General features: G+C 38.6%; 1 protein-coding gene across 1 annotated transcript; it reads left to right on the forward strand.

The window, feature by feature from the left end:
- The first annotated feature begins 20551 nt into the window (after positions 1-20551).
- Positions 20552-26268, forward strand: LOC120723327 (protocadherin beta-15-like). The gene is made up of 4 exons (XM_040014716.1): positions 20552-23486; positions 24463-24524; positions 24606-24718; positions 25037-26268. The coding sequence occupies exons 1-4, from the start codon at positions 20970-20972 to the stop codon at positions 25306-25308; spliced, it is 2964 nt and encodes a 987-aa protein (XP_039870650.1). The 5' UTR covers positions 20552-20969; the 3' UTR covers positions 25309-26268.
- The last annotated feature ends 879 nt before the right edge of the window (positions 26269-27147 follow it).

The raw sequence follows: 27147 nt of genomic DNA on the forward strand, positions 1-27147 counted from the left end.
TATATCATACAGCAGGAAGGCACAATTATGTTAAAGCCAAAGAGGGCTGTAAGCGGGTGGTAAATCTTATCTATTTCATCTATAATGATATGACTGGAAAACATATTTGCCCCACTTATAATTTGCATAGCTAAAAAAAATATGAAAACATCTGCATAAAATAATCCACGAAAAAATGCTCTCTGAAATTCCTTTCAAGTTGTAAAGCCATTAATAAAATAATGCATTTTTTTGTTTCATGATACCTAATTGCCCATCTGGCAAACATTTACTTAGAGTTTGATAGTTTGTGTTGTATTACTGGTTGTTACCTATATCCTTCTTGCATATTGACCTGAACTTTGTCTCTAAGAGAAACAAATCCTTTACAAGAATAATGAAGCACAGTAAGGAAAGGGTGATTCACATAAATAAATTACATTACAGTCTATTTTCTGAGGACTCTAAAGAAAACATAAATCATTACCCTTCTGTCACCATAAGTGGTTTCTGCAGTGTAGTTCCACAATGGAAGTCAGGTGCATTTTGCTGATTCCCATAATGCCCTGAATGAAATTTAATACTCAGCAACAGTTCATTTTGTGGCATCCTGCCTTTATGAGTAAAAACAAATAATTGTCTTAAAGCCTTACATTATATATGTGTTGCACCAAATATACTGTACAAGGAGTAGGTTTATTGGAGAAGGGGATAAAAAAAAAGTCAAATTGTTAATGTAAGTGTGTATTTTTACCTATAGCACCTAAAGGGTGACATTTTGTCTGACATCTCAGAGCTTAGACCCAAATGTCATGCACTTGGGTATCAAGTACATATAAATACAAAAACTGAAACAGGAAAAGGGGCAAAAAGCTGTAGATTAAGTTCATAAGGAGGTTAAGGCAGTGTTTGGATACTGGATACTTTAAAATATTGCAAGTTATGTGGTGTGTGATTGGATAATTTTAAAACGTCTTTCTATTTCAGTTTACCCCAAGGTCTGTCAAGGGCCTCAATTTTTCCAGCTTCTCTCACATTCCAAGTAATATATTTGTGTGTTATTCTTACATTGAGACCCAGAATACAGTATTTTTAAATGCTTTGGTTCTTTTTCTTACAGAAGTAGTTTACAGCTGGTATAATTTTGGGGATTTTGTAATCATTTTATTTTTCAATAGTTTAAAAGTCATTGCTATGAATTGCATCACATGAGAATTCAGTTGTTACACTCAAACAAAAAAAAGGAGAGAATTGCATTACCCGGTGATGTCATCAGATAGGTTGGCAGAGAGAGGCGCTATTCAAAGAGGAGGAATGAGCGTAGCTTGTGTTACTGAGACATGTCATCAGCACACAGGTAGCAGGGATTCTCCGTTTTTTTTATCTTATGTCCAGTAAAATGTGCATCTATAAAAAGTCAAGCAAACTGTACCCCAGTACAGTGCTCTGTTTAATCTAAAACAAATAGGTAAAATAAATACAAATAAAGACAGGTTCTTGTAAGTGATTACTTGATTCAACTGACTGCTGAAATGTAAACAAACAATGTCCATGAAACAAAATATGAACATTTTAATATCAACAATTTTTTAGCTACAATTTTATCCCACCTGCTTCCCAAGCAAGTGTAATAAACTAGATTAAAAAAAAATAGCTTCACAGATATTAATTGCTGAAAATTTTTAAGCGGTAAGATTGCTAAAGTGTTAGCAGTGTTATCAGCACGTTTACTGATGCTGTTTATGAACATAAACTATGTATAGTTTTGTTCTTTTTTAAGTCGTTTTTAATAATGCTTACCAAAATGATTATGCGTGTGTTCAATATGTGGTTTAAAGAGACAGGAGAGTAAGTTAATTTAGCTGGCTTAATTGGAATGGAATTACTGTAAGAGACTTAAATAACATTATTGGACAAAATGAACTGCATCCGTTAACAGTGCTCGTTGATTGTACTGGAGCCCAGTGTCGTACCATGCATACATTAGCTTTTATAAGGGCAGCTCCCACTCGCCAAAAGTGTGGAGCTGTTTGAGGGCACAGTTCAAAGCCTCAGGAGAAATCAATCAACTGGTCTTTCAGACTCCCATAACATGTAAGGACCTGAGACGGACTTGTACCTGGCTATGAGAAACTACTATATCTATATGATTAATAATAAATATAACCTTTCAGTTTCCAAACCATGATAAGAGCCGTCCCTCACTCTTTCATGAGCAACAATCCCACTTTTTAAATATACCTTACAAGCTGCATCACATAGATTATGAAGTTTAATGGTGGATACTTGATGATTTCCTCCTCATGTAAAATTTGTAATGTGTTTTATTGTGTTATGGCTGCTGAAAAGTTATGATTGTATGATTGTATTTTATAATGCTATACAAAGATTGCCTTCTTATTGTTGTGCAGCTTGCCTTCTTGTAGTAAGCTGTTGTCCTACTGATGATAAGTTGCATTTAACAAATGGATATTTCATATGAGAAAGATCTGAGTGATAGTGTAAACTGTACTGTAACATTTCTTTATATGTGCTCTGCGTTGTATTACAAAATAACTATCCTGCAACATAACAATGATATGTGGTTGATGTATTAATAATAGATGTTTACATCAATGTGAGTTATCACTCTTTGTTTGAAAAGGAGACAACAGAAAGGCAGAGAGTAAAAGTGAGCTAACCCCCCTTACCGGCTTTAACACCGATGTCTCTGTTGTAGTGTCCAATCAGGGTAAGTGCTTTATATTGATTCAGCAGTCTGTTTCAGCCCTTGCTTTTGATTTCCCTTATTAGGTCAACAAAGACGGTGAGCCTATTGTCAGCATGCTTCTTCTTGATAACTACCATTGGTTTCTTCTTTGGTTTTGATGCAGGTTGCTCTTAGAATGGACCATTGTGCGTGTTTGCAAGAAAAAGAAGCAGCGATTGCCTCTGCCTCTCCAAATGTGACATTTAGATCTGCACTTGATGTACGAAAGTATGCTTTTTACTAATTCATCGTTGATATTTAGTTTAAAGTCCCCAAGTGCTGAAAACAGGATGAAATAAGAGTGAGTAATGTGGAATGAGAACTGCTACGGAGAAGTTGAATTATAATCTCATCAAGAGCCTGTAGATAATCCTCTATACGTCAGTTCATGAAAAATCGAACGCTCTGGGTTTCTAGTTTCTGTCACATCACAGAAACTTTTTTTTTCTTTTTCACAACTTAAGATGTATAATAGTTCCAGCATATAGCCATGACATATGAAGTGGTATTTTATAAACAACACATTCATTATGCACCAGTATGAATAACAGCAGATGCCACCATCAAACAAGTCTGTAAATGGGCATACAGCCAGTAAATGCCATATAGTGCTTTCAGTAAACCTGGATAAGCAAATATTGCAAATATAAATCTACATATAAATACAATGATGGGCATTATTGTTTCCAGAAAACATATTTATGCCCAGTACATCTACTGGTCGAAAAAAATACTTGCTTATGCTTGGGTGGTATTTGGGCGGTATATGCAAGCAAAAACATGTATGTGTGCTTCTGTTTTTATTAACTACACAGAGATTTACTGTATTAATATAATGTGGAATCCAATGATACATCATTTCAGCTGGCCAAAACAAGTAATGCTACATAGCTTTCGTCTGCTGCAAGATGTTTACTGTTATTTAAATCAAATATGGCATGCAAAATACTGCGAACCTGCACTTAAACAACAGCATTTGAAATATTAATTTAACATTCATATAGCACATATAATTCTGCCTCTTATAGTCTAGTTTATTATACATTTATACATTACAGCTATTGATCTTTTCAAGTACATTTCCTATTAGATTTAGCAAAGCATAGGCTGGTGTCTCTAGAATATAGTCTACTGCCAGGTGCATGTCCATGAAGTCTGTAGTGCACATGTTAGTGTTATGTACTTTTCTTTTCAACTGTGACAGAACAAAACCAAGCAGGCTTTGCTCAGTTCATTGCAAGATCTACATGGTGGCTGCTCAACTAACTCCTACAGTGTGCAGGGAAGTCACAGATTCTCACCTAGAACTTTTGCTCTAACAGCTCACAAATTCAGACTGTAACTGTTTGGCTCTCAGGGCATATGCAGCCAGCAAATTCTTATGCTAAGTCAAAGAATGCATTCAAAATAATTATGGATGAATAAATGTGCTATTCTGTGAACAGTATTTATGATAATCTGCTAATAAGAAAATGACAGTAGCTACGCAAAACCTGAAAATCAAAGACTGCATATTTTAATATTTGTCACACTTCAATGTTTGAAACAAATTTCACTATTAAACAAAGATAACCGAGTAAATAGAAAATGCAGTTCTTAAATGATGTATGATCATTTCATTTGTTATCCAAAAAGTAATTCACCCCTATTAACATGAAATAACCGTAATTAACCACATGTTTTTGGAAAACTCGGTTCATTTTCATTAGACACACCCAGACCTGATTACTCCCAGACCTGTTGAATCAAGAAATCACTTAAACATAATATGTCTGGCAAAGTGAAGTAGGCAAAAGGATCTGAAAAGACATCATGCCACGATCTAAGTGAGTCTGTAAAAAGCTACAAACCCATTGCTAAGGCCTTGGTACTCCAGTGAGCCACGGTGAGAGCTATTATCCACAAATGGAGAAAACTTTAAAGAGTGGCGACCCTTCCCAGGAGTGGCTAGGCAACCCAGATTAATCTAATAACACATTAATGACTCATTCAGGTGGTCACAAACGAACCCAGAAAAATGTCTAAAAAACTGCAGGCCTCACTTGTCACAGTTAAGGTCAGAGTCCATAATTTAACAATAAAAACAGGCTGGGCAAAAATGGCATCCATGCGAGAGTTCCAAGAAGAAAACCCTGCTGACCAAAAAGAACACAAAGATTCTCACACATACTAAAGAACATTTTGATGATCTCCAAGACTTTTGAACTTATTCTGAGGACTGACAAGAGAAAAGATGATCTGGGGCATTGCTGCTTCATAACCTGGACTATTTGCCATGTTTCATGGAACCATGAATTCTGCTCTCTACCAGAAAATCTAGAGACTGTCTGGCCATCATTTCATGACCTTAAGCTTAAGTGTACATTTAAAACCTTTAATCAAAAAGTTTAACCTTTAATTAATCTTGAATATGTGGAATGGAATTCAAACTTCCTTTTCAGTAAGCCTTAAAATGCAAAACATACAGATCCAACTGGGATGCTGAAAAAAAATAGTGTATTACTGTTTTGTTGTTGTTTGTTTTTTAAAGTGAAATTAAGCAATGCATTAGGAACTATGTAAAGCCTTTTCTATGGCCAAAGCATTCAGCGAGTTATGCTACAAGACACACAGACCTCATGGGTCTTTAAAATGGGATCATTTCCCTCTGTAGTCAATATTTCATTTGCCTTTGTCACAGCTAAAGGTCAGCTAAAGGTTCAGTATCCCAAAAAGTTGATTCTGTTCATCTGGATGTTGCATTTTCAGTGGTAGCAATGTTTCATCACTCATCCAAGTGACTTCTTCAGTCTCAGCTGACAGCAGGTTCCTCCACTCTCATAAACAGTACATTTGCACAATGAGTGACACCACTGACTACCAATGGGCCGTGAGGTCAGTTTCATGATCATTAATATGCTAATTGTCATAACAGTGGCCATGAGTACTATTCACAGAGGTTTATTCAGTATATTCAGTTTTGAATATGATGAAACCGTGATTAAATTTCTTCATCAGTAGTACAACACTGAAATATGTGACTAGTATTAGTTTGGACAACATATGCATTATAGTGCTCTGTATTTTCTACTTGGGAATGCTTCTTCCCTGCTGGCTTATTCATAATTCCACTTCACAAAGCTACATCATATTATTACTAATCTAAGACACAAGATGACACCAGAGCCTCTGCAACATCAGTTTTCATTCAATATATTCAGATGCACTCTGAAAAAACAAAAACAAAAAATGGCCATATAGCAGCCTTGCCTGCTTTGTAAGAAACCTCATAAAATACATTACTGTTAATATTAAAATAGTATACACACTAGATAGTGATCTAATTTTCCACATTTGAAAGGTGCCTTACCTCAAGAATCACCACGTTACCTTTATTAATTTTGCTTGCTTATGCAGTTATTATTGCCTTGGTAATTCTATGCTTTTACTTTAATATTACACCACTATTTCCAGATTTTTTTTGCAGGATTTAGACACTCACTGTCTTTTTGTACTCCAAGGCAAATCCCATGACAGTGCACGATTCTGCTTTTCATTTGAATAAACAATTTTTCCTCACCAACATGGGACCAATCAGACACCTCCAGTATTGATGACAATATTGAGGAATGCTACAAATTACAGAACAATGAAAGAACAGGAATGTTACACATTAATGTATATTTGGGTCATTACATTTGGGGTATAATCAAGCATATTTTAATTGTGTAGTTCTGTTTTTCTATCTTTTTCTGCCAAGAGTCCCACAAGATTAACTCTAACTGAATATGATATACACCTGCCCAAAGAGGATACCTATTACCATTTTTATTTCATCCATTCCACTTAGAACAGACTATTTTTAAACAGAAAATGTTATAATCCCAGGCTAATTCCATGACAATGCAGGACTCTGCTCTTCGTGTGAATAAACAGTTTTTCATCACCAACATGGGACCAATCAGACACCTGTATGACATTACTCAGGAATGATGAGAATCGCAGAACAATGAAAGATCAGAACATCAGAAGATTGTGTATTTGCCAAACAAAAAGATTTCCACTACTTTTTGGATGTAATTAAGGTTATTTTTTAATTGTATAGTTCTATTTTTTCTCTCATAGTCTGCTATGAGTACCACAAGATGAACTAGCTGACCACAGGGGAATACCACATACCATACATTCCAAACAGATTATTTTGGAACAGAAAAAATGCTGGTCATTTCATGCTCTGAATTACTTTCATTGTTCATTTTATTTACAGTGCTTCAGTGTAGTAGCCAGCAAGCTCTATTCAAGCAGAAGCTTTTAGATGCTATAACAGGCAGCACCACTGCTATACATGTCATAGCATCAAATTCTATTTCTAAAATGAATTTAATTCATGGTATAATGTTAGGATGGAATAGAAGTGTAAAAAGATCAACGAAGCCTTTGCCCGTCTTATTTGCCTGTAGCATTATTGCCTTAGAAATGTTCAATGAAAAACAATTCTGCTACTATCGTTTAAGCTTGCACCAAAATCTGAGCTGAGCAGCTTTCCATTAAAAAACAGAAAGGCATATTTTTCTTTGTGACAAATAATGAGGATAAACATATCAGAACATATCCTGTCTTCGGATAAAGATCGGCAATCAAGACTGTCCTGATATCCTCTGCAGTCTGCCATAGCTCCATTTCTTCTTGCTCTAGGGGAAAAGCTGCAGTGTGTCATCCAGCTGAGAGGGTCATTGCTTGCCAGTTGCTCTCCACTGAGCAGTCGCCTAATGCCAGAGCAAAGAGGAGGGCAGGGAGGATTGCCTCCGACACTGCCCACCCAGGCAATCAACTGTTGGAGGATTTGTGGGAGGTGGAATTAGTCCATCTCCACTGACTCTGCCTGCCACTTCTACAGGCTCTTCCCAATACCTGTCCGCCTACTCAGCTAGCCTTCCAACCTGAACTACATCTCTCATCTGACTGCCTCCATGCAAACCCTACATTGTAAATGATCTTTTGCTGTTTATCCACCTAAAGCAGTCACCCTAGCACAATTGCCTCATATTATTGTCACCTTTTGAGACGTTTTCTCTGCTGAATGTTTAGGGATCAAATTCAACATGCTCCGTTTCAAATGTCAGCAGTATTACATATTAAACTTTTTTTTTTTTTTGCATTTTTGTGGCCCTGTGGGTGTTTTTATCATCTTGTCTGATATACTCCCACCCACAGCTCTGTCAGATGAGCTCGAGTATCCCTTCAGTGACACCACCTGTCAAGTTCCAGTGTGTTCATTTGATTTGGTTTTAAATTGTGTGCTGGAGTATTTAGAGAGTGACATTACAAGAGTGACATTACAAGAGTGACGTTAGTGATATTATGCTGACTTTACACAGAATATGGTCCTTTATAATATAGTCCTTGAGATGATGCAGTAGTCAAAAGTGATATTACATTCCAGATGCAATCCTGATGACAGTTTTGCTCCGTGACATTTCCAATTAAGTGTACACATGAAATAGATTATTAGGCTATGTATCTATGAGGGATGTTCTTATTAATGTGAGTAGAGTAGAAAATGTAATGTTCATCAAGGCTACAATGCAAAAAAAACATACTAGCCTGACATTCAGAAAGGGGTTGTGCCAAGTGTGCTGTGCAAATTAAATAGCAAAGTGGTGTAATTGAGTTATAGATTACAGGCTACACCTTAGGCAGTCACCATCTATAAATTTAGATATTAATCTATTCTACCATATTTTGACACTGAGTAATTTCAGTTTATCAAATTTTCTTAGAAGAAACAGAAGAGGAAATAGAAATGTTTGAGTGAGTGAAGTTATATTTGAAATGTGATAAGAATTTATGACACTGTGTCTCTAAAAAGTAAAAACCACTGATTTAAGTTTGACCTCTATTAAGGTATAAGGTAATCTCTTAGGACATTTACCCCTACTTGTGATCCTATTACCCCGAGATGGCTCCCTGAACATCCTGTTTTCAACAGCTCCCTTGTATTCAAGTTTAAGGGTCAACATTTTGACAAAGTGGGTGAAATGTAGAATTTCTTACAAATACTGTATATGCCTGCAAGTGGTAAGAACAGGACTACCAAGGAATGATCCAAATGAGTGGTGAGTGAGTGGTGAAAACCTGCCAAGGAGACTAACTTGAAGCGTGCAATCTTTTGTTTTTTACAGGTGTGATCCCACTTGCAATTTGATTACATCCCATAGATATACTTTGTACATATACTGTGTTTCACACTGTGTTTTAAATAGGTAAATGGCACACATAATTATGGTTAATTAAAGAATTGTATACTGACAAATGTCTGTTGCCAGAGGGCTTTTATTTTTTTTGCCTTGTAACTTTCAGGCTTTTCACTCTGCTGAGAAATGACAAATAGAATGGCATGAGCACTAACAGGAACTGATACAATTAATTATTATTTGTCTTGAAATAAAAATGTGTTCGGCTTGTTTGAGAATTGTGATCGTCTGTTCAACAGTTGTCTAAATTGCCTATATTAAACGAGTCATCTTATGCCTATTAAAAAAAGAGAATTTAAATAGTTGCATGTCAACTATATTATTTTGCGCCAAATAAACAGTTCATTTTCATAAACAATTACTCAAAACAAGATTGCTGAATTATAAGTCCATCTGTTTGACAAGATATATCAAATGATTATTTCCTGAAATGATTACTATGCATCAAATTCAGCTGGGAAAATAGTCTAGTGTTACAGCTTACTTATTTATTTTTACCAGATAGGTTTTAACGTATATTGCAAGCAGAAAAGTATACACTTGCTTTTGAATTTAAAGACACAACGAGAAGGAAATTGTTTGTTTAAATTTTTTTTTCTCTAAAACTATTATTATGACTAGACCACATCCGACTGTTATTGTGGTCAAAAGTACTGGTTTAGAATTTTAAGGAAAAGGCTGTTAAAACTGAACACAATATCCATATTCCATGGGAAAAAGATTAGACAGATGCTGACCTCTACAGGTGTGTTGCTGCCTTGCATTGTTGATGGATATCGCTTCATATTGTGAGACTCATAATGTTGCTTTCATCAAAACAAACTAGGATGCACTGACATTGCTTGCAATGCACAAAGCTCCTGTTACTAAGCAAAGTTTATAGGCATACATGGCTGTATGCTCTGTATAGTTGTAGAAAGGGTAACAATAGCTCATTAAAGGGAACAAAATGATGAGCATGAGGTACTTTAAGAAATGTGGTCTTGCTGAGGCACTGATAGATAATGAAATGTCTCACTGGAGACAAAATGTAGTGGCAGAGCAACAGGGAGGCAGACAGCTAAACCAAATAACTGGGCAATCAGCCTCTACTGACAAACAGCCACAAGCCTGACTGAACTGGGAAAAATAGAGCAGTGGAGAAGACATGGCGGCAATGGAGCACAAAGTGGAGATGACAGCCTTTAGGACACAAGTGACAGCAATTGAGGGTAGACTGAGTACAACTGAGTGTCAGGCAGAAGGAAAAGCCATGCTGGTGCAACAAGCATTAATGGTGACTGGCACATGGTTTAAAGACAGACACAGGGGTCTCATTCAGAAGGTTCGCTTAGGCTGTAACTTGCTGCTTACCGGTCAGCTGGTCAGCTGTTTATAATGATGTTTTACACCACTGACCTTTAAGTCTTATTTAGAATGGTAAAGTTAGCAGAGTTTCTTTGTACTGTTGCCAGTCCTCCACAGTGAGGAGAAGCCAAGTAAAGAAAATCATATGTGATTGCAAGAGTAGCACTCACCAGTTTTAATTTTAGAGACTAACATGTGACATTCTACAAGACCTAAATCAAATGGGGATTCTTCTGAGCAGAAAAGGCAATCAATCGAAGATTTATAATACAGGGTGGGCCATTTATATGGATACACCGTAATAAAATGGGAATGGTTGGTGATATTAAAGTCCTGTTTGTGGCACATTAGTATATGTGAGGGGGCAAACTCCTCAAGATGGGTGGTGACCATGGTGGCCATTTAGAAGTCGGCCATCTTGGATACAACTTTTGTTTTTTCAATAGGAAGAGGGCCATGTGACACATCAAACGTATTGGTAATGTCACAAGAAAAACAATGGTGTGCTTGGTTTCAATGTAACTTTATTCTTTCATGAGTTATTTACAAGTTTCTCTTTGTTCACAGCCATTGACATGTCGAAGAGGTTAATACATGAGGAGCGGATCGAAATTGTGTTGATATCTAGTGAACGCAGTAACCGGGTCATTGCAGCAGATTTCAATGCAAGACACCCTACGAGACCACCCATCTCCCATGCTACAGTTAGCAAACTGCTTGCTAAGTTTTGTGAAACTGGTTCAGTGTTGGATTTGCCAAAATGTGGACGCAAGAAAACTGTCACTAATGAAGAATCATCAGTGGCTGTCCTAGCTTCATTCAGCAAGAGCCCACAGCGTAGCACTCGCCGCATGTCACTGGAGAGTGGCATTAGTCGAACATCCCTTCGGCGGATATTAGCTACTCACAAATGGCACCCTTACAAACTCCAGCTGCTGCAGCATCTCAACGAGGATGACCCAGATCGGCGCACAGAATTTGCAGAATGGGCAAAACAAAAATTGGAACAGGACCCTCAGTTCACGCAGAAGATTTTGTTCAGTGATGAGGCAAACTTTTATGTGAATGGTGAAGTTAACAAACAAAACCACCGCTATTGGTCTGACACTAACCCACATTGGATGGATCCCTCCAAGACTGTTGGAACAACAAAAGTGATGGTTTGGTGTGGTATATGGGGAACAATGATAGTGGGTCCATTCTTCATCAATGGAAACCTCAAGGCCACTGGATATTTGAAATTGCTACATGATGATGTGTTTCCCTCTTTATGCACTGAAGCTGACACGTTCCCTGAGTTTTTCCAGCAAGATGGTGCACCACCACATTATGGGTGCCAGGTCCGAGCATTCCTAGATTAACAGTTTCCTGGAAAGTGGATTGGTCGTCGTGGGCCAGTTGAATGGCCCCCAAGGTCTCCCGATCTGACCCCCTTAGACTTTTATCTTTGGGGTCATCTGAAGGCAATTGTCTATGGTGTGAAGATATGAGATATGCAGCACCTGAAACTACGGATACTGGATGCCTGTGCTGGCATTTCTCCTGCGGTGTTGCTATCAGTGTGTGAAGAGTGGGAGAAGAGGGTTGCACTGACAATCCAACACAATGGGCAGCACATTGAACACATTTTATAAGTGGTCAGAAACTTGTAAATAACTCATGAAAGAATAAAGTTACGTTGAAACCAAGCACACCATTGTTTTTCTTGTGACATTACCAATAAGTTTGATGTGTCACATGGCCCTCTTCCTATTGAAAAAACAAAAGTTGTATCCAAGATGGCCGACTTCTAAATGGCCACCATGGTCACCACCCATCTTGAGGAGTTTGCCCCCTCACATATACTAATGTGCCACAAACAGGACTTTAATATCACCAACCATTCCCATTTTATTACGGTGTATCCATATAAAGGGCCCACCCTGTAGTACTGCATAACCTCTACATGTGACAATTTAGAATTTTTTAATACATCTCATCAACTATCATCAAGCTTTTTATTTTTTTTATTCTGTATGTTGGTGTTTTGATGGGACTTAACTGCTTTCCCAAACAACACCTTTTGTTTTTCACCCCACAAGTTTGTTAAAATTACTTTTGTTGTATTATCCACATGCCTGTCTGCCTCCTGGGGCCTCCACTACAGTACAAAGCAAGTTCAAATTACCCAATATTGTTCCCTTATCTGGCTTCACTTACACCAACATTGGCAATCCTGCTAAGCAGTCACAGACATAGACAGTCCTACTAACAGCAGAGCAGAGCACTATATTTTAAAAATAAAGATCAAAATATTGGCTAAAGAAAAATAGAAGCTGAAAGCAACAGTACTGATAAAAGAAAAAGAGAAAAGCTTTGACAGGATTGTAGTATGATTATAGCTATACACTTAAATGTCCATAGAGAGATTTTCCATTTGTTACATTGTTCATAAATTGCTTTCATAGGTCTGAAAACCTAAGGTTAAGGTTACCTCACTAAGCCCCTAATCCTGCATCATAGGACAAACCTCTGGTGTCTGCACTCTGGCTCGGTTTTGAAATAATAATGACAGCTCTTCCAGCATATCAACAGCCTTTCTTACCAAATTCCCACACAACATCTCACTTTCCCAAATTGTAATGTAAAAGCTACTATCTATTTGAACCAGTTCATTAGTTAATGGGGACCATTTGGTATTTGATCATACTGATTTTGCTTACTTGAGTGTTTTTACATTTTTTTATATATTTTATTTTGAAACCAAAGAAAGGAACAGAAGACGATATCGGGACAAAATAGTAACAAAATAATAATTTGGTATAAACATTAAAATGAGTGTGTGTTTTGTGTGTGTGTGTGTGTGCATCATTCCTAAGCACAACTCTGTTCAGTCTAAAAGAGGACATTTGTGAAAGAGGAACAAAAAGTAAGAAAGAAGCTAATGAAAAAATAGAAATAAAGCTAGATAAATAGTTAAGCATGGTTGTGTACTTACAAAGATATAAGGAGATGTATTGGGAGTACTGGAGAAGGCACTGGCAAATTATCGATCAATCATGAGCTATGGACACGGGGGTGACTCAGGATGAAGTCCTCATCGAGACCTGCTTTGGCGGTTCAATAGGACAGTGTCTGCCAGCTTTTTATGATGTTCAATACAGTGTACTTTTATCTGTTATTAAATTATGCAGTTTTAAATTGCCCCCAGACCCAACAGAAGGGAGCCTACTAAACGCTTTTCTCTTCTTCAAAGAAAAAAGAGTAAAAAAAAAGCATGTTTACTTTTGTTATGAATTGTATTTAAATTGTGCTACTTTGCAGCTGTGGTTCGCTACAAATGTGAACTTGAACTGTTCTTCTTGTAATGCTTTAAGATATGGTTTATCAGCTTGTTTTTTCCTGTGGTATGAATATAGTATTTATTTATTTTTTTTTTATCAGAGCTAGAGTGTCTCACAGAAAGCAATTTTCTTCAAAGCTTACAGATGTTTGCCCCTCTTATCATAAGTGCTAACTGGATCATTGATGAAATCAAGTGTCAAAACCACATTGTTTTGCTGATTGTCTGAGGTTGGCTGCCCAAGGCCTTGTTTAACATAAAAACACAAACAGAATACAAAAGATGATTTTTGGCTCTTTCTTTATTCCATAGAGTTTAGCAAGACAGAGGAGAGTGCTTACAGCGCAGGGTATAGAAGCAGCATTACACTTGCAAATGCTATGAACATGCTGTGTTAAGACATGATCAAAAATGATACTGAATGAACATGTGCAGCTTTAGCTATCTGGAAACAAAAGCATGCCATTAGTCTGAGATCTTTATTAAAAATACGTCCTCTGATCACTTTTGTAGCGATGATTCTAATCATATAAAGTTCATTTCAGTTATAGCAGTTATATTGCATAAGAATTAAGGCTTTATTGTAAATCTGTGTGTATTTTTGTTTGAGAAGTCCAAGCTGCAACCCTGTATTGACTGTGAGCATGCTTATGTACTTTGAAGCACTGTCATGAATGAGCATAAGTGGCAAATCATATTCAGAGACATGAAAGATTTATTGCCAGAGAAATGATAACACTCAGCAACACCAAAAGTAAGCAATGGAGAGAAAGAATTTAAAATAGGCATGCTCAGTAATTGTCAGATATATATAGATTATCTGCCATGAGAGGTGTGCATATTGCAGAGGGATAGCATAATAGGTTTGAGTTGATAAGAGGATGACAGAGAAGTGGTGTCAGTGAAACACACACAGTTGAAAATCAGCTAAATCAATATTTATGTGTGGTGTGCAAGCTATACTGGTACACCAAAATGGTGCATTTCCACTCAGGAATTAAATTAAATATATATAAAAAAAAAAAAAATTCATTTTTGACTAAAGAGCACTCTTCAATCAAGACTACTGTGATGAAACTAAACTTAAAAAAAAATCATATTGTAATGTAGAATGAAAAGCATAATTTTCCATTTCCATTTTCATTTATTTTCCTAAAAATAAATAATGGGGGCAGCATGGACCATCTCTGCGTAATATCTTAATAACCTTCCACTCATTAGTGTGCTTGGATTACAGCTGCTCTGGAGGGTCAGCAGCACAAAATAGGTCATGCATGTGTGAAGCATTATGGCTTACATTTCATTATGTTTTCAGAAAAAGAAATATTCACATGTGGCAACTCGGGTACAGAATCTCAGTACATGTTTGAATAAAATTCGCTGATATGCATGTGTAGGCCCATTACTGCGACTCGAGACGCAGACCGTGGAGAGGCAGGAGAGGAGTTAACGGGGGTGCCTGACCCGGTTTATCATAGATGAAATGTTAGCTTCTCTGGTTTTATCTCTAAAGTCAGATGCTTTTCCTCATTTTCTCTGTCCCCCTCGGGTCCTCAGGTGCTGCTGCATTTCAATGCCATAAATTTTGGTGTGAAGTTTGTGTTACAAAAAAAAAACCAAATTTTAGAATCCAATTCTAAGTGAGTGTCTGGTTCTAATTCAGTGTATTTTCAACAAAACTTAATTTCAGCAACTTAGTCACCTGAGTGAACACCTTAACTGCAGTCCACTCAACATAAGGTCCAAAACATGACAAAATCCAGAGACTTTTAAACAGTGATTTCACACAGTGTGACATCACTCAATCCAACAGCAATTACTACCCAGCTAAACTATTTTTCTGATAAAGGTTTTGAAATGCAGATCATGCTGTGGGGCTAGAAGTACTTAGCACTGTCAACTCACAGCAAGAAGGTCCTGAGTTTTAATCCTCCAGTTTGGAATTGTTATGTTCTACCTGTTCTGCCCGGATACTTGAGCTGCCCAGCACAGTCCTAAGACATGCTTGTTAGGTTGACTGGTGATTCTAGATTCCAGTGAATGTGAGTGTACATATTTGTCTGACTCTATGTGTTGGCCCTGCAATAAACTGTGGGCCTGTCCTGGGTGAACCCCACTTCTTGCCCTATGACAACTGGTATAGCCTCCAGCCAATCCAAGATCCTGAATTGGATAACCAATTATGAAATATGGCTTGATGGGTGGATGGATCATGCTGCAGTCCTTACACCACCTCACAGGTGTACATTAGAACTACAGATCAGAGGTTTGTCAGCATGCAGCTATTCTTCACTTGCTTTGAAATACGACTGTGTGTCAAGTCTACGGCTGAGCATTACTTACTAAACATTAGTATGAAAATAGGAAACATCAGGGCTAGGTTAAAGAGATTCAAACAGTAAAATTGTTTTTCTAAGCCAAGAGGGACTTTCTGAACATCAAAACATGGCTAAAGGTCTCTTTGTTTTTTCCTCGTCATTTCACTGGTAAATAATTCAGAAGCATTATATTTAAATTGATCTGACTAATTTGTTTACAGCAAGTTCCTGTTCTGTGGCACATGAAAGGCAGACCACAGGACAAAATAAAACAAAACAGAGAGAGGAGGAATGGAGAAGTATGCTGCAGCAGGATAATGAGCCCCAAAACACCTCAAAGTTTTGCAAGAACTACTAGAAGACCAAAGAGTACTGACAGATATGGATATTTCTCTACAGTCATCTAACCTCCACCCCTCTCAATATTCATGAATTGAGAGAGCAAAGCATTCTTGAAGTCACAAGAAATTTTTTTGAAACTCTCGGATCGTGCTGACAGAAGGTTTCGCACAAACTTGTTCATGCGGCTCAAGTGCGTGCTGCTTGGCCCAATGCCACAATTGCCACAATTCCAGTGAGTAAATAACTAGTGAGAAAAGTTTTGTATACCATGACAGTGAAACAGTGAGCAAACAGGCATAGTTCCTGAAAGCAGCTTAATGGTATTCATTCATTTAATAATGAATAAAAATTAAAAAATTAAAAAAAATTCCAGGAAAATTAAAAAGTATCTTTTCATCAAGCTTGAACACAACCATGTGGCAGCCTCTGGGACTTAAAAAATGAAGTCAGTGCCAATGACGAGTTGAAGCTGGCTTCAAAAGTCAGTCACTCCCCACAGACTCCTGTGCTAAAATTCCCAACTTGCCACATAATTGAGATGTTTACTTTGTGTTAATTTTTGGCCAAATCTCTTACAAAATCATTGATGCCTAAATCCAATGTTTACAGGTTACTGCAATAACACCATGTGACTCAAGCTCTGGGTTTTAAGAACTAAAATCGGTTTTACCTGCCATATTATTTACAACCAGCAGTGTGAGTTTACTTCTTTGAGCAAGCCAGTGAATTGGCATGTAATTGCAGCAGGTATTGATACATGTGTGTTTTGCTAAGAAAAAAAAAAAAAAAAAAAAAAAAAAGTTAAAATGGCAACTGAAAATGAAAATGAAAATTACTAAACCCCAAGCAGAAATAGACATACTGATTACTGAATAGACATGTCCAGTGTGAGGAAATGCCACTTTAGCTGGTTGGTATGATTGCAAATATGCTCGGTCCAGATTGTTGGTTGAACAAAACAAACAGGGAACAAAGATCTTGCGGCTTTTGCAACACATCCAAAGACACGAATATTTCACTCAGTGCCTTTGAAGACAGTGTCATATGCCTATTATATATCATCAGTAATACAAAAAATTTCAGTCATCAGCTATGAGACCCTCATTTTCACCAAAGTGTCTTTTTTCACACATCCTGTTTCAAATTATTATAGTGACAAAATAAGAATGCCATTGACAACATTTTCAACAACCTACAGATACCAAGCTATCATGATAAATTAACAATGCAGGTCAAAGACGTTGAAGAAAAGTCCCAACTCCTGTCTCCAGACTGATTCTTCATCCCTGCTAGTTATGAATACAGCAAGAAAGGAGAAACTTCTCTCAAAATGCTACAGTATACAGACTGTCCTATGAGTGAAGAATACTATTCTACACAGAGTGAGCAGTCTATGAGTTGAAGCATGCTTGTGAGCTGTAGCACAGAAACATCTGCTTGTTGGCGGGGGCAATTGTTTAGGCTGTCTGTATCCGGCAGTGACCTGAATTATTCCATAATCTCTGAGCCTGAACGGTTAAGACGAACTTTCTTCTTTAGAGGCAAAGGCATTTCCTGCTGTTAGTGTGTGTATGTTTCTCACCTGTGATGACTACAACTATTATTATTTACTGCAAAGTCAGAAAATGTTGTGACTTTGCAGTGGCAATAATAGACCTGTGTAAGAAATATTAATAAACGGTCTAGTCATGGGTTACGTGTTTCATAGTTTTAGTCATCTGCAAATGAAATCTTAAAGAAAAAATGAATAAAGTTTAAATTTGTCTAATTAAGCTTGAGGTTTAGTGTGAATTGGTTGGGGGTGGGTGGGTGGGTGGGTGGGGGGGGGGTTAGGAGTCAGAATGGTGCGTGAACTATTTGAATCTAACTGGAATTGCAGATCTGTATCCATTTTTTGCACCTTGCCATGTTTTTACTCTTATTTGGTTTTAAGAGATATAGAAATAAGATGCTGAAAGAATACTAATTACTATAATATTACACTCAATCCGTATATCGCCAAACAGTCCAATTCAGAGGTCCTTCTAGTAGAGCTGGGTTTATATCCACTAATTGGCTCATATGTTGACTTCTGACTTCTCATTTTTTCCAATGGAGGGTGATATTAGTACAAGATTTCTTTTTGACTTGTTTTGTTTTGTTTTGTGTTTTTTAGTTCGGGGAAATGCAAAATAAAGATAAAGCAAGACATAATGTTATCACGTAAAAAAGAATTCTGCTTTATTGGTCCAGGGAGGAAAGGGGTTTTATGTAAAACCTTGAGGAGACTTTAGACAGCACAGGCACAATGTGATTTTACTGCTGTGTTATGTTAAAAAGTACCTGTCATTGTGCTAGTTTTATGATGAATAGTATGCCGATTCTTGCTGCACAGCAATTTCTGTAAAAATCGAATGAAGACAAAGGCCTTAACATCTAATTTCCTCTCCATTCTTTCATTAACTGATTTTTTTGTTACTCTGTGGGGTAAAGAACAACAGTTTTGCAGTGCAACAAAGACTTTAATAAAAAACACAATCAAACGCACGCATGAGGTAATATCCAAATGGATTTTTTCAAGACTGTTCAATTACTTTTAATGAAAATCTGTGTTTACAGATGGATTACACAAATTGAAGTAAACCCTCTTTTTTCTCCAGTAGTGCTATTTCTTTTACTGGGTGCATTTGATGAACTCAAATCATCACTTACTTTCTTATCTACCCTATATGAATATGCACACTAGACTGGCATATTATTAGCAACCTTTTCCTGTTTACCAGACTGTGGAAATTTATGCTGTTCATAGCAATTTACAAACCATGCAATGTTTGTGTTTAGCACCCCTTCCCCATTCGGTGACTGTCCATGAAATAACAGGAACACAAGAGGGGGATCTAAACACTTTGTGGCAAGAAAAACAGGATAGGTAGCTATGAATGTTCCTTGGAACCATGACAGTCGATCATGTGAAAAGACATTGTTGTCAGTTGGCTGTCGGCGTTTCATGCCAGGTGATGCGTAACATCTGCAATAGTTTTGTAAAGGGTTAAATGGAATTCAAAATGATTAGTTGCACTCAGAGCATGTTACATGATGAGCAGACCATTTAAGCAGAATGCAAAACACTGTTTCCAACGTTTTTCTGTTTTTTTTAAGGCAAAAGTAGGCTAACCTTTTCTAATCCTGCAGTTTTAAAGCTGAAAAGTGGTTAAAGACAAAGGGATTGATAGTCTACTTTAGCCCTTTAGTGAGGTGTGTGCGTGTGTGTGTGTGTGTGTGTGTGTGTGTGTGTGTGTGTGTGTGTGTGTGTGTGTGTGTGTGTGTGTGTGAGAGAGAGAGAGAGAGAGAGAGAGAGAGAGAGAGAAAGAGTCGGGGGTGACAGTAAGATAATCTCTTTTGTGTTTTTGATCCCTAAATGTGGTGGTTGTGTCCCCTTATCCCAGCTACTTAGTTTCTGCTATGCGTAAGTGATGCCATGTACTTAGGCTATGAAAAGCAGGTCAGTATGACCACTGAGAGAAAACCACATGTGCATCGCATGGATAGCCGTGGGATTATTCCTCACAAAATGTCTTAATTCCACTGTTCACTAATGATCCAGGGAAAATGCCCTCTAATCTCCATTCCATTAATTAAAAAGAGCATGAGCCAGTAGAAAACCTCACCATCTGCTGCAGTTTCATTCCTGCGGACAGATTGTGTTTTCAGTTTTAAACAGGGGAATGGGGATTTTTTTTCTTTTTTTCTGAGCAAATGGGTGAAGTAAGCATTGAGGTGGGTAGTAAACATAATGCAACTGCTCTATTTAAGTACTAATACACTGAAATATGCTCGGAAAAAGATGTTTTAAACAGTAACAGTGCCTGCCAGGGTACTTTGATGGGGTTTGCGCTTATTCATAACATGTTTACAGCTTACAGACTTCGCAGTCAGAATGACATTAACCTTTCGAAACTTCATTGATGTTTTGCCATAAATGAATATATACTGATTGTTTTTCCCTTTTATTTTCCTCTAACCTGACAAAGATTAAAACGAGATTCTTACACCGATGTTATTCTAATAAATCGTTATCACAGTTCCATTTTTTTTTTTATAAGATAACAAGTTTATGAGTTTCTACACGTGTTATTAATTTCTCAGTCATTTGTAACAGGATCATTTTTGTTCCCTTTTTATTTCCTTATTTTGATATAGTAAAGGCATTTTTTGAAAATCTGAAAGTAGTTTGATTACATTGCACAATTATAACTTTTTGCCAGTTTTGTGGGTTAGCGTGACTACACTGCAGTAAGGTGTGCTTATGTCCGATTTCATTTCACTGTTATACTCTGTTATAAGAAATTGAATGTTGTACTTTTGACCTGCAGTCAAAGTCTAGAGACTGTGACATAAATTTGATCAGGCTAGTAGGCGAAAGATTATCCCACCAGATGTCGTTTCTCCTCTATTGGAACAGTGGGGCCAATAATAAACACACACACTCACAGACACAGTAATCTGAGGCAGGCGAGTAGCCCTTGCGCGTCCCTTTCTCTCTTCTCTTCTCTTTTCTCTCGGGCAGGCAGTGGCTGTTCCAGTCCAGCCAGTGTCAAGTTTTATCCCGGCTGTATGTTGGACAGTTCAGATTCAATCATCTTTTATGAGTACACTACAGACATAGTCCTTGTGAGTTGCCGAATTGCTTCTGCCTACAGATGGACATACAGGGCGCGATGAAAAGACTGAGTGGGAAATGGCATGTAGTCTACTATTTGGCGTTGTTCATGTATTTCTTGGATGCAGTCTGGGGACAGATACGTTACTCGATCCCAGAGGAACTAGAGCATGGAGCTTTTGTTGGCAATATTGCAGAAGACCTGGGTTTGGATTTGGATAAGCTCTCCGCGCGCAGATTCCGGATAGTCTCTGGCACTAAGAAGCAGTATGTGGAGGTAAATCTGGAAAATGGAGTTTTGTTCGTTAATGAAAGAATTGATCGCGAAGAACTGTGCGAGCAGAGTTTGTCCTGCTCTTTTCACTTGCAAGTGGTTATAGAAAACCCACTGGAACTCTACAGGGTAGAGATGGAAATTTTGGACGTGAATGACAACTCCCCTAATTTCCCGTGGACCGAATTTAATCTGGACATATCAGAGTCATCTGCGCCAGGTTCCCGTTTCCCACTTGAGAGCGCACAAGACTTAGACGTGGGATCCAACTCCCTCCGCACCTACTTGTTAAGTGTAAACGAACACTTCTTCTTGGATATACAGACGCGCAGTGACGGCAGTAAATTTGCAGAGCTAGTTCTGCAAAACCCGCTGGACAGAGAGCAGCAGAGTGCGCATCAGATGGTGCTCACGGCCGTGGATGGAGGCGCACCGGAGAGATCAGGCACTGTGCAAATTGACATCACCGTTCTGGACGCAAACGATAACGCGCCTGTGTTTGATCAGTCGTTTTACAGAGTGAGGCTGGCCGAAAACGCGCCCAAAGGTACAGTTGTTATAAAACTTAACGCTTCCGATCTTGACGAGGGTTCCAACGCTGATATCAGCTATTCATTCAGTGGCCACGCTCCCATCAAGGTGCGCCAGCTTTTCAGTGTGGATTCAGAAACGGGGGAGATCAAAGTCAAAGGAGTGATAGATTATGAAAAGACCAGGATGCATGAAATTTATGTCCAGGCTAAAGATAAAGGCCCATCTGCCGTAGCAGTTCACTGTAAAGTGCTGGTCAGCGTTTTGGATAAAAATGACAACCTCCCAGAGGTGATCTTAACATCTGTATCCACACCTGTGCAGGAGGACGCTCCTCCCGGGACGGTAATAGCCGTCATAAGCGTGATGGACAAAGACTCAGGTGAAAACGGGAATGTGGACTGCGAGATCCCCCATCACGTCCCATTTCAGCTCCACTCGTCATTTAAGAATTACTACACTTTGGTTACCTGCGATTTTTTGGATAGGGAGGCAGTCGCGGAGTACAACATCACTCTCACTGCCCGAGATATGGGTTCCCCTCCTTTATTCACCAGGAAAACAATTTTAGTGCAAGTGTCTGATGTGAACGACAACACGCCGAACTTTAAACAGCCTTCGTACACTGTGTATCTGACAGAGAATAACGCGCCGGGGGCGTCTATTTGTGCGGTGACTGCACTGGATCCCGATTCTGGTCAAAATGCGTACTTGTCATATTCAGTCCTAGAAGGTGACATACACGGAATGCCCGTGTCCACGTATGTGTCCGTAAACTCAGACAACGGTAACATTTACGCACTGCGATCCTTTGATCACGAGCAACTCAAAAACTTTCAGATCACGGTTCAAGCTCAAGACGCGGGATTCCCGCCTCTGAGCAGCAACGTTACAGTGAACATCTTCATTTTGGACCAAAACGACAATGCACCCGTTATAGTTTCACATGTTCCGCAAAACGGCACTGCGCCCAGCGAAACTGTGCCCAGATCAGTTGACGCCGGCTATCTTGTTACCAAAATCAGCGCGGAGGACGCAGATGCGGGTCAGAACTCGAGGCTTTTCTATGAGATGCTCCAAGCAACAGACCCGAGTTTGTTCAGCATTGCTCTTTATACGGGCGAAATCAGGACGATACGCCAGTTAGTGGAGAAAGACCCCACGAGGCATAGACTGGTCATTCTGGTGAAGGACAATGGTCAGCCACCCCTCTCGGCCACAGTTTCCATCATTCTGTCAGTGGTTGACAGCCTGCCAGATTCCCCGCCCGATCTGGGTGACCTGTCACTAAGCCCACATCACAGCACCAACTTTACACTGTACTTAATCGTGTCTCTGGGCGCAGTGTCCTTCACATTTCTAGTGGCTATTATCGTCCTCGTTGCGGTGAGGAGACTGAAAGGCAGACCTTCCAACAAAGAGTCCAAGTTCCCCTCCATCAGCTGCTGCTGCTGCTGCTCTCGTTCAGAAATATCCACTACCACAGAGGTGTTCAAAAAGTCCAACTTAAATGTCCGCATGTCCACGGGCGCGTCAGAGGTAAACAGCAATGGCGCACTCCCCCAGGTCTATTGCTACAAAATGTGCCTGACACCAGAATCATCCAAAAGCGACTTCATGTTCCTAAAACCGTGCAGCCCGGTAATGTCAGTTCAGCAGAATAATGCCAAGAGCACAGACTACCTGACTTCTGGATGGAGCGCGCTGGACCACAATGAGCTGTCCAACAAAAGAGCAGCAACCCCAAACGAGGTAATGTGCTGAAATGAAGTGACTGAATAGACTAAGACAGTGCTTTTCCTTCTCTGTCTTACTATCCACTTTAAGGCATCACAAACTACATCCACTCGGTCATGTCTCATCCCAGCCCTCTTCCTGCCATGCTGCATTTTATAGGCCTTCTACAGGCATAGCTGCCATAAAACATCTAATATGCTGGGAGAAGATGGAGCAAAATCATTTACTTTACTTTACTGATGGTTTCCAAACACATGTATGCTAATCTGTAAAATCCCAAAGTCAGATTAGATGCTATTATGTATGCTGTGTACACGCATACACACACACACACACACACACACACACACACACACACACACACACACACACACACACACACACACACATAGATACATTTACATATAAAGATACATACATACATATATTATATACTTTACTACTTTATTTTATTCATCCCTTTTTTTTGGAATAAAACAAATAAGGTTGACTCTACACCTAGTAACTAATGAAATAGAAAATACAGCCTCAACCCTGTACCTTGTAGCAGTAAGCTACCCTGCTGTTTGGAAGATCACAGTGTGACAAGGTGTGTAACACGGGCATAAAAGGTGCTGCAGGGATAAAAGAGATACACGTTTTTATCACCAACTTGAAGCTATCTTTTGATGTTAACACAACTCCTGGCGCATTTGTGCTCTAGTCAGCAGCATTAGTGTCTGCACCTCACATTAGCCACATATTCTCAGATTAAGCAGTAACTCCTTTATCACTTTTCAAAGCCTTACTTTTATGTTTGACAGTCGCAAAAGATATGTAAGACAGAAAAAAATGTGTCACAAGTTTAAAGCTTTAAACTGACTTTCTGTTGGCTTTCTCTTAACTTCAAACCTATCCACCGCTGACAGCCAACAAGACTACACCTACACAGCAGTGTTCTCCCTGAAGTTCTCACTGATATTCAAAGTTTCTTTATGTTTTAAACTGGCAGCTCAAGTATTCAAACAAGGACTGGACGTGGACCAACAACCAGCGCAACTCGGCATACAAGAGGTGAGTACATAGCTGATTCAGTTGGGCAAACACTCACACACACACTTGAATTTACACTTCTGTTTTCTCTTATCTTTCCAGGTATAGCTCAGCAAATATGGAGGGCACGTTTTCACGCCAACCAAAATTTGACTCTGATGGGTTTTCCTGCTCTGTGGCACCACAGTACTGGACTTGGGGGAACCACGTGAATGGTGGGTGGTAGATGTGCAATTTTGGCACATTATTGTTCATGTAAACGAGGGTGGCGGTGTGGCTGGGATTTCTGTGCCTGAGGATTTAGTGCGACATTAAAAATGGGGAAACCAAAAGGGAGATAATACCAGGCCCCTAAACCGGGGGAATTTTAATGCATCAACATGAGGATTATAAGTCCCTGAAAGAAGTGTTATTTGCACAAAAAAAATTAAGAAAATGCCTTTAAAACCGCCTTATTCAAATCAAAAAGACTGTATTTAAATATGAAGAAATAATCTCCAAAAGCAAATTTTAATGCATGCATATTTTTACAGACTGCAAGATGCCTCTTCAAGAGGGAGCAGCTCCAAACTATTCATGGACTAACAAGTCCACACAGCCTCATCCTGAAACACCGGACTACCAGCACAATGTGTACATTCCGGGCACCACAACTGGATACAGCACTCTGAAGCTGGCACCAAGAGGAGAACTGGACGTATACAACACCTTCTCCACTTTTGGAAAGAAAAAGAAATTCATCTCAAACTATGAACAATCTTTTGACAAAGATGGCAGTCATATAAGTAATTCTATATTTAAGTAATCCAAAACGTCAGCGAGGACATGCCAAACACTTGTTGTCAATGTACTGGTCATGTTTCCGTAGCTTCTCTGTGTCAAAGCTGTGAATAAACTACTGTAACTGTGCTAGCAGTACCTTTCATAGGTTTCTATTAATAGCCAGCATTTAACAAATGTACTTTTAAGGTGGGATTTATTTTCTAAAATATAAAACTACAACTGTTTTACTACGACAATAAAAGGTTTGTGCGACTAGTATCCTGCATGTCTTTATCCATTTACTGTGCATAATGCACAGGCAATGCAAAACAGTATGGAAATGTACCGAAAGAGAAGTCGAGAAAAGCAATGTAACATCTTTTTTTTTTAATTAAAGCAATTAATCTGTCAAATATAAATAAAAAAAGAGGATTAAGTTGAAGAGTGTAAGCACTGAAGCTGTACATCTTACACTGAGGGATTTTGTTACAGGGAATAACATCACAGCTATAATATATTTCCTCTGTCTCGTGCAGTCGACCATCACACTAACACGTCACAGTGAATTGTTGGTGACATTTTGAAGGGCAATAACGCCAGTGAAGTGATGCAGATCCTGTAAAGTTATGGCAAAAGACTTACAGCTCCTGGACAGTAAATGGAAAGCATAAGAGCACATAATTCACTTATGGGTTGCATGTATTCATGATGTATTCATTATTAGTGGTTGGGCTTGTATATTAATGAGTGTTTACATAATTATTCTTAGTAGGAATTATTACTCTGTATATATGCTATGTACAGAATAAATGAATAAACTTGAGACCAGCTCTAAAACTTCATTTGTTTTTGTTATGTTTTTTTTTTCTTTTTTGGGGGGGGGGGCTCTTTCGACAAAGCTGCTACATTTTTATGGCTATGTGAAGAACCAAAGTTAACTTTGGAAGTTAATGTGACTCAAAAGTGATGGTCACTTTCACCATGAATAACTATGCACATGGGGTGGCTCAGGTAGTAGAGCAGGTCACCTACTAATCTGAAGGTTGGTGGTTTGAACCACGTCTGCTCCAGTGTGCATCCTGAATGTCTTTGGGGAAGATACTAACCCCAAGTTGCTCTCCAGTGCCCCAGTGGGGGTACGAATGTGTGTAAATGTTAGCGTGAATGAGGTAAAGCACTTCGAGTGTTCAGATAGAGTACAAAAGTCTTATATAAGATCCCGTCCATTTACATCAGTGCACTATGGTGTAAGAGTGAAACAAATAGATGTTTTTTTGCTACCTATTAAAAGAGACCACTTCAATGTGGTCTTCCATTAAAACGCTTTTAGAAAACGATGAGTAAAAATCTAATCTTCACATTAAATCAGTTGTTCTTTGCCAGCTGCTGACACTAATGCTGGGCTCCACTGGTTCCAGAGGTGAAGCATCCAGTCATATTTTAAAGATAAAACTATGATGTGTTTGGGCATATGGCTTTGAATGCCTTTTAACCTTCTTCATGAAGCTTTCCTTAGTAAAGACACGGCTTTTAAACTGCACTGTGGGAATTATTCACAGGATCCATTGTCTTTAACTGAGCTATTACAGGCTAGTGGGTTAATCATGGGCTAGGGCCTGACTGCCTCAGTGAACTGCTTCAAGCTGAGTGCCAAGGGCCATTTTGGACTCTGAAAATCAAGTCATGAGGATAAAACCTGAAAAAAAAAGAACATTTTACTCTGTTATACAGAGACTATTAGGAATTTAGAAAACAAGTCCAATTATGCCCGTAACAACATCCTGCCAGAAATTACAGATAACGAAGCCAAGATTTATCTTTGACTGTATCATAAGCAAAAACAGCCGAGCTTAGCAGTCCCATGTGCTCTAAGCAGGGACAG

This window comes from Simochromis diagramma, unplaced genomic scaffold, assembly GCF_900408965.1.
Source record: "Simochromis diagramma unplaced genomic scaffold, fSimDia1.1 OVJJ01000676.1, whole genome shotgun sequence".
NCBI classification, from domain to species: Eukaryota; Metazoa; Chordata; class Actinopteri; order Cichliformes; family Cichlidae; genus Simochromis; species Simochromis diagramma.